Genomic DNA, 7,721 nt, shown 5'->3' with positions numbered 1-7,721 from the left:
GACGGCGAATCTTTCGATGCCTATTCTCTTCGAGAACTGCTCCACCTCTCGCGCCCAATCAAGCAGCCTCCGACTTGGTTGAGGTGACGACCACCCGAAACCCGGCCTATCGATGGCGATGAGTCGAATGCCTTGACGCTGTGCCAGGATCTCTATTTCTTTTGGCTCCAGACGGGACGACGGGTACCCATGGATATACAGAAGTGATTTCCTCCAGGTGTTCCGAATTCTGCGAAACCTAGGGTGCGGCCATCTGGAAGCTTGAATATCTGGTTCTCGCGAGCATTGGATTTGCTTGCCAGTGTACACAGCCGAGAGCGCGTCATGACTTGGACGGGCTTATATCCGGCAAACATTCTGTGAGCCATTCTCGCTGTCCGTGGCATGTGACAAGAGCAAAGAAAAAAAAGGCCTTCATGTTTCATCCATGAGCCAAGACAATGTACTATTTAAATGTTACTTTTTCTGGTGCAACAAGGCTGGATGTGACCTCGTCCTGCGGAGTTGTGTTCAAATCGTGTAATACATCGCGCCATGTGACTATCGCTCAAATACTTCATCTTCAATATGAAACTTACACCCACAGCTGCATTTCTCGCTAGTCCGACCATCTCCCTGGGCCCACACAAGCTGACGGCGACGTCACAACCAGCATGCTGCTCCTTGAGTCCCTGAAAAACACTACGAAGGTCTGGCCGGCCTGGTGAGATAGTCCACCACGCCGGCATAGGTTCAGTCTTTACCGCACTGCCCACTTCCTCTTGTTGGCTCATGGCTAGTGTGCTACCGGTTTCTGTGTGATACAGCGAGGTCGACAGTCTGGCTGTTGACTCTGGCATTGATGTTACGTCATGGAGGGTTTGAAGTTCGTCCTTGAACCAGGCTGAGTGCTGCTTTTGACCACCCAGACAAGGTGAATGTTAACAATGCCTGCCGGAACAGCGAACCTGCGTCTGTTCAAAGAATGCCTTGCGGAAACGATCGATGGAATGATGCCAACAGCAGGGGTGATGCCGATCCCACCCGCTACCAACACGACAACACCAAAAGAATTTGATGCCAGTGCAAACGACCAACCCCAAATGGATCGTTTAGCTGAAGCTTGACTCCGCGGTTCGCCGACTGATGCGCCTCACCCACAGATGGCTTGCGCTCGCTGCATCTGTCCGTGTCGACGTATTGGACCGCATTGGTGTATGTTCCCAGGCCTCTAATTGCAAGTGTAGCTGTATTATTGAAGTCCCCGAGTGGACTCACCGCTGTGAACGGATGCGAGTTCCAAAATGATACCCCAGGAAGCTGAACCCAAACCATTTGACCTGGGCGAGTGATGGTTATTCCCTTGACAGTAAACTTGGTTACTTGGCCCCCAAAGTGCGCGATATCTGTTACCTCAATGGATCGGAAGCTGTGGTACAAGCCAAGGATGCGGTCAATGACCCAGAGCGAGAAACCAGGCAGCAGAAACTCCGGTCCGTTTATCGTATGTATCAACGCGCCGACCATGAACACAAAGAAGAGAAAATGCGCATAATAAAATATTTCGAAACCCTTGCGACGGACTATTGGCAAGTCCGTTAGGAGAATGATTGCAAGGCACAGTCATGCCATTATGTCAATCCGAATTCGTGTGTTGACGAAGCTGCTCGCAATCTGATCGGTCTGGGCGTAATGCATTATGTTGAAGGCGAAATGCGCCGTTCCATGGGCTACTGTCGCCATCCCGATCCAGCGATGGTACTGTAGCAGAACACTACGAGGGATCCTCAATAAGAGAGAAAGTAAATTCTCCCGTGGAGCTAGGGTCAGCGCAAGACCGTCGTTTGCGATTGTCAGCCAGCCGTGTAACTTGTAGTCGGTCATGAATTCGTTGTCATTTATGCCAAATGCAATGTTGAGCCCGAGAAAGACCAAGAATCTAACAAGGTCCGCGACATGATGGTCAAAGACGAATGGGATAGTTGTGTGGTAATTGAGAAGTTTGTGGCAAAATACGGTCAGCCTCCAGTGCGTTCCATCACGACGAGCGTTGCGACCTTAAGGGGTATGAGCGAATTCTATCACCAACGCGGGTTAGGAATGTTCTTACTAACTCGAAGTGTATCTTGTGTGTAGATTTTGTGACAGCCGAAAAACACTTTCGACTGGGAAAACACCAAATACAGACGCAAAGTGCACCCGGGCAGCGGTGTATTGAAAATCGATAACTGCTTTCGCCATGTTTAAGACCCAACTGCTTGGTAATAGGGATGCATAGATTGGTTACGGACCTGATATTATTCACCGGGGGATATTTTCGGGTTTATTCAAACTCTCGAATGATATAATATAGCACAGATACTCGTTATTGAACTGGCTGGTCAGCTACTTCTCCGTCAAGATCGAACACATTGGTCGCGCGTTTAGCCTGGTCGCCTCACTTTTCATCATGTTTCCACATCAATCAGCCAAACGAATTACCGTAATTTTAATTGGAACCACACCGTCATGATTCCAAAGGCCTTCTGCAGGAGTGTGTCGGCGTAGCACCTTATCACTAAGTGTGGTCTGATTGGCCTGATAACCTTGCAAACGGCCAAGTGTATTTTCCATCTCTTCAAAGGAAGAGAATAGACACAAGTAAGCCAAACGATAGGTCTTTCTTTGCCCTTGTGACCCCGGCCTCCTTAGCGTGCGGCCACCTCTCGTGCACGGGGCCTTATTTTTTCCTCTTTGAGACCAGACAACCAAGGTGCAGGTGACCAATAAAAGAGGCGGGACTTCTGGTTCCAAATTATGCCTGGTCAAGGCACACACGAGTTCAGGTCACCGCATCCTAGCCCGTTAATCCCTGAAATAGTGATGATTGTTGCTTCGTAGACACTGTTATGCAATGTGTGGAATCAAGAACACTGTTAGGGTCGGCACTATGAACTCGGTAACAATTTTGGTCTTGATAGCCTCGATTCTTATATATACAGCAGACGTTAGTCGCCGCAATTCCGAGACTACTCAGATATATATTTGACGATTCAATCATCTCTGTATCCTATTTCTCCTTGTTGAAACAGTCAGGACTCAGGATTATTTGGTAAGTGGAGTCAATTTGACATCACCGCCTTCGATGCGGACCATCAACCTACATTTCAGTACCACCAACCCTGGTCAAAATTGTATACTAATATCCAAATGTACAGTACGGCAAACCCTTGTCTCATAATGTGTTACCCTGCAGTTATTCTTAGTCTTGTTGCTGCCACTGCTATGGCAGCAGAGGTTGGCTGATCCGGCAAATTGTCGTCGTTGGATGGCGGACGCGGCGGCACGGTCAAAGTCTTGAACCACAGTGCGCTCGACACCTCGGGATATACACTTAAAGATGCCTCTGCGCCAGCACTGTACTGGTGGGGTTCGACGACTGACAAGCTCTCGGTTGGCTTCCGAATCAACAACGAAAGAGTCGACAAAGCGGCGACAACCAGCAACATTGTCATAGCCCTTGACGCGGGAAAGAAACCTTCCGAATTTTCAACTATTAGTCTATGGTGTGAAGAGTTTAATGCCAACTTTAGTCAGGCGGCATTGACAAAAGACGGAACTGGATCCGACTCTGGGGCCACGCTTAGTGCCATGCCCAAAGCCGGAGCAGCTGTTTGCTCAGGAAATGCTCAGCCGATTGCTATTTTCGCTTTGGTTGCCGATATTGCCTTCGTTTCTCAACTCATCTAAAAGGGAAAGAGAAAAGTCCTTGTAGATGCAGGTAAATACGAAGAATTGGAAGCAATAAAACTCCATTGCAAAACACCTTATAGTATTGCAGACTCCTTTTTATGTGACTTTTGCACCCGGAAGAACTCCATACCATGAAATACTCCGCTCCATAAGTCAACGGTTAGCTCTTGCAGCACTACAGGTCTGCGATGTCAACTACTGGTAGTTACTTCTCGCCCTAGCTATGCCCCGATAGCAGTTTAACTCGTTGATTGTACGCAATATGGCCGAACGCATGATCTTGAGTATATAATTGAATACGTACGTTTCAATGGTGTGCACATTTTCTCTTTCAATCCGCAATTCAAACAACTATTGTCTGCTTATTGCGGCCTACAGCGGAATATATTTGCCTATTAAGAAGTATACACCAAGATACCATAGCAAGCCTTCCCTCGAAGCTCCAATTCAATTTTTGGATCATGAAGACCCGAAGAACTGCAATCTGGAATTTCTGCCAAGTCACCTTTATTACATGGCGCACTGTTATATTCACGGAGGTCACGCCGACTTGTCAACCAATCCGCAACTCGCGAGGTCGTCTCCGATCCCAGTCCCCACGAAAGCTCGCCTTGCGGGCTTTCCAGCTGTATTAGGCCCTTAAACCTAGTTTGGATGTGCGCTGGCTTGAATAAGGATCGCATGCTGTGCTATCTTTAGCATGCGTTCGGTGATCGTACCACCTCGGTGCTGTTGGATGTTTATTGTTGCTCAGCGGAATCAAAACGCGACGTAAGATTAAGACATAGTCGGAATTGGTTGCGGATTGATAGACTACAATACCCTCGCCTAAACGGTCGGTTCCATTGCCGGACCTGGTTCAAGGTCTGAACGCCACTGAAGACGTGGCGTTCGGAATGCAACTAAATGGCATCCTACCTCAGTTATCTAGATGTAGACACCAAGACCATTCTTGCTTCCAATATGTTTTCAGGGCTGTTCATCATTGCATGTGAAACGTCCAGCAACCTCACGACACAGAAGTTGCATCACTCTTCCCCCCTTCGTCTTGCCAGTTTGGAAAGTCGTGCGGAGTAGCCCTAGTTCGACTAACCTTGGTTTGCGGCTGATAGTAAAGATCCACTCGAGCAACAGGAGGCCCCAGTTGGGGTACGGACGGTACTTTCAGACATTAGTGATATGGCTCCTTTTTGTTGGTAGCGGTACCTCGTCGGTATGACCAAGTCGAGTCCCTAGCCGACCCCGATCATAGGCCTGGAACTGGGAACTGGACGATCTTTGACTCGATTAGCCTACCTCTGCGAGACTAATTCACCTGATGTCTGGTGTCCTGTGCGTTATGGCCTGAATGTTGCAACGCAAAGATTTCTCGAACTGGCTCCAAAGTCGGAATTTTTTACCCTCAGAGTGGCTTGTATAATAATTCATTAGATCCAACATGTACTTAGGATAGGAAAGGGAGCCCGGAGAATAAACAAACTGTGGTCTTATTTGTTTTTTCGAAAAGAGGGCTTCGCAAGATGTTGAAGAAAACTCTGTAAAACCTGCCAGCAACCTAGGTGGGCATTGTATATCAAACTCTCCTGTCAGATTTCTGGCTAAGATGGGTAGGTCGGATTTACTGAAAGCCAGTTCCCAGGATACAGAAGAGGGGACCGAGTCGAATTATTTCGTCCTCTCTCGCGCTCAACTTCAACCTGTGCCTGAGTCGAGTCTGCAGTTGTAAAAAACCAAACTTTTGTCTATTTACAGCCGCAGTCGGCTCGGCTCATGGTTGAGATGTCGAATCACGACGACAAACCACCAAGCCATAGTCCTGGATTTGTCTCAGCAGTTAGCCCCAATAGGCTGGACCCATGTTACGATCATGATGCCAACGCTCCAAAAGTTGTTGAGCTAATGTCGCCTTCAGACGCCAGCCAGCTCAGTACAAGGCTTTCACTACGGCCAACAATGCTTTCAAATTCACACAAGGGCTCATTCCACAGAACAGAGTACCAACAACAAAGACAGTGGTAGGAATGCGACGGATAAGGTGGTAGTGCCCCCAGAGCATGGAAAATATCAAAATCTAGGGAGCGCAATAATGCGGCCGGGGGGCACGCCGAGCATCTCGTCGCATCAATCATCACAAGCGCAGGATGCGGCACACGCCCCGCTCCCTCCACCGCTCAACGAAGGAGGGAGAATTCTAGATTTAAAGCGCCGGGCCTTTTTCATCTGGCTCGGAATTTTTCTTACCGTTGTGGTGGCCGCTGTAGTTGGCGATGCTGCGGAAGGAGTCATTTTTTCAAAGTCGAAATCCTCATCGGCTGACAGTGCGTCAGACACACAAATCCTACCTCGACGTAAGTTTTTGCCCAAGTCCCTCGATTCGAAGAAAACTACGGCGATAAAAATATTTCATAGCCCGTACCTACGTCATCCACACCAACGGCCTCATCTACTGCCTCCTCCACAAGCCCATCTGCCGCCCCTTCAGCCACGTTTTTGTATAACGAGACGTCGTTTGATCAGGCGTTTGCTATCCAAGGATTTTCTAGGAATAAGTTCAGCGGCGGTTATTAAAATAGTTCGAGATAAAGAAGGTGGCACGGACTTTGACTTCGACAACGACTAGGTTGCCAAAACTACCAACTGCTGTGTTTCGTTTTGGAGCAATGCTATCAAGGAGGGATGGATGGGATACACGTGTGATTCGAGACACAGGGAAGCGGCTGAGGAATCCTTGCAAGAGCCTTTACTTGGTGCCCAGATAAGCACACAACACCATACGCACGGGGGAAGTGTGTGTAAAACAACCGACATCACTGCAAGATGGCTTTTATTTCAAAATATATACGTCGGCGTCCGAGAAAAGAGCAAATACCTTGACGCCCTAATTCCATACATGAAGACAGCCATTAGCAACAAGTGCCGCGGTTTATGCCTGTGCGTTTGGCTATGCACACTGTTGTTTTACATATGTGCAACTTGTGAGCCGTTTCAGGATGCATCTCACCAGTCACCACCCCAGTTGTTGCAGCCGTTATTTCCAGGAGCATGAGGCCAGCGCGAGTTGCGGATTGGGTCAGGGCCGGGCTGGGGGAATTCAACATCGGTTCCCTCATACGTGCAGATGCCGTTTCCAACGTTGGCGACAAACATGGGAGGACGGCTGCTGTAGGACTCTGCGGCGCCGCGTCTAGTAGTTCTGTTGCTGGCTTTGACCGTGATGGCAGCGCAGTTCATGTACATCTCGCGGTTGCCCTCGTGGTTGAACCAAGACCAGCCGAAAAGCATCTCGCCAGCGGGCAAGTCGTTGGGCAGAGTGAAGCTATACGTGGAGTCACCCATCACTGGACAGTTTCCAATGTACGAGCGAATGACTTTCCACAATGTGCCACGATCGTACGAAACCGAAGCTTGGCAACTTCCACCCTTGTGAGGAGTACCTCCGCTGATGGTCATGGAGTAAGTACCGCCAGCTGTCCAACTTGCTACTGGTCTGCCCTTCGGGGTGCCCAGATATTTCGCGTAGCCTTTGCAGGGGAAGTTACTACCGTCCGACTCCAGGGGCGAAGTGATGTCGTAGTCGATGTCCCAGTCTGTATAGGGGTTGAAACGGGAACGGAAGGGTGGAGGGTCTTTCATCTCCATGTGTGCTACGGCAAATGTAGCCATGCCCAGGCAGGCACCGATGACTTGGGAGGCTTTCATATTGGTGGTTGATACAGAGAGTGACCAGGAGTTATGAAGGACTAATTGGTTCAGAAGGGGAAGCTTTGATGGACTCAACCACGAGATCCGACCAGAAAGACAGTAGTGGAAGAGGCCTTTTATATCACTCCTGATACTTTATTTCTCACTCTCTTTTGTCTCCTGAGCACCGTCCAAAATGCAACCACTGTAATTTTCCAAAAAGGGGTCATCAGGATCAATGTCACTATCCCCCACGACCCATACTGTACCATTCATTGTCCATGGACCAACTTCAAAGCTTGGGAGCAATAAAGGTACCTTCCTAGTGC

At 48.9% G+C, this 7,721-nt stretch overlaps 1 protein-coding gene across 1 annotated transcript; it reads right to left on the bottom strand.

The window, feature by feature from the left end:
- Positions 1–6,708: 6,708 nt before the first annotated feature.
- Positions 6,709–7,410, bottom strand: J3458_015445 (uncharacterized protein; the record flags this gene model as incomplete). Its single annotated transcript, XM_007816247.1, has 1 exon — positions 6,709–7,410. The coding sequence occupies one exon, from the start codon at positions 7,408–7,410 to the stop codon at positions 6,709–6,711; it is 702 nt and encodes a 233-aa protein (XP_007814438.1).
- Between the last annotated feature and the right edge of the window lie 311 nt (positions 7,411–7,721).

The sequence above is a fragment of the Metarhizium acridum genome (assembly GCF_019434415.1).
Source record: "Metarhizium acridum strain ARSEF 324 chromosome Unknown scaffold_356, whole genome shotgun sequence".
In the NCBI taxonomy this organism is placed as follows: Eukaryota; Fungi; Ascomycota; class Sordariomycetes; order Hypocreales; family Clavicipitaceae; genus Metarhizium; species Metarhizium acridum.
Note: the sequence above shows the minus strand (reverse complement) of the source record. Positions and strands in the feature narration are given on the sequence as shown.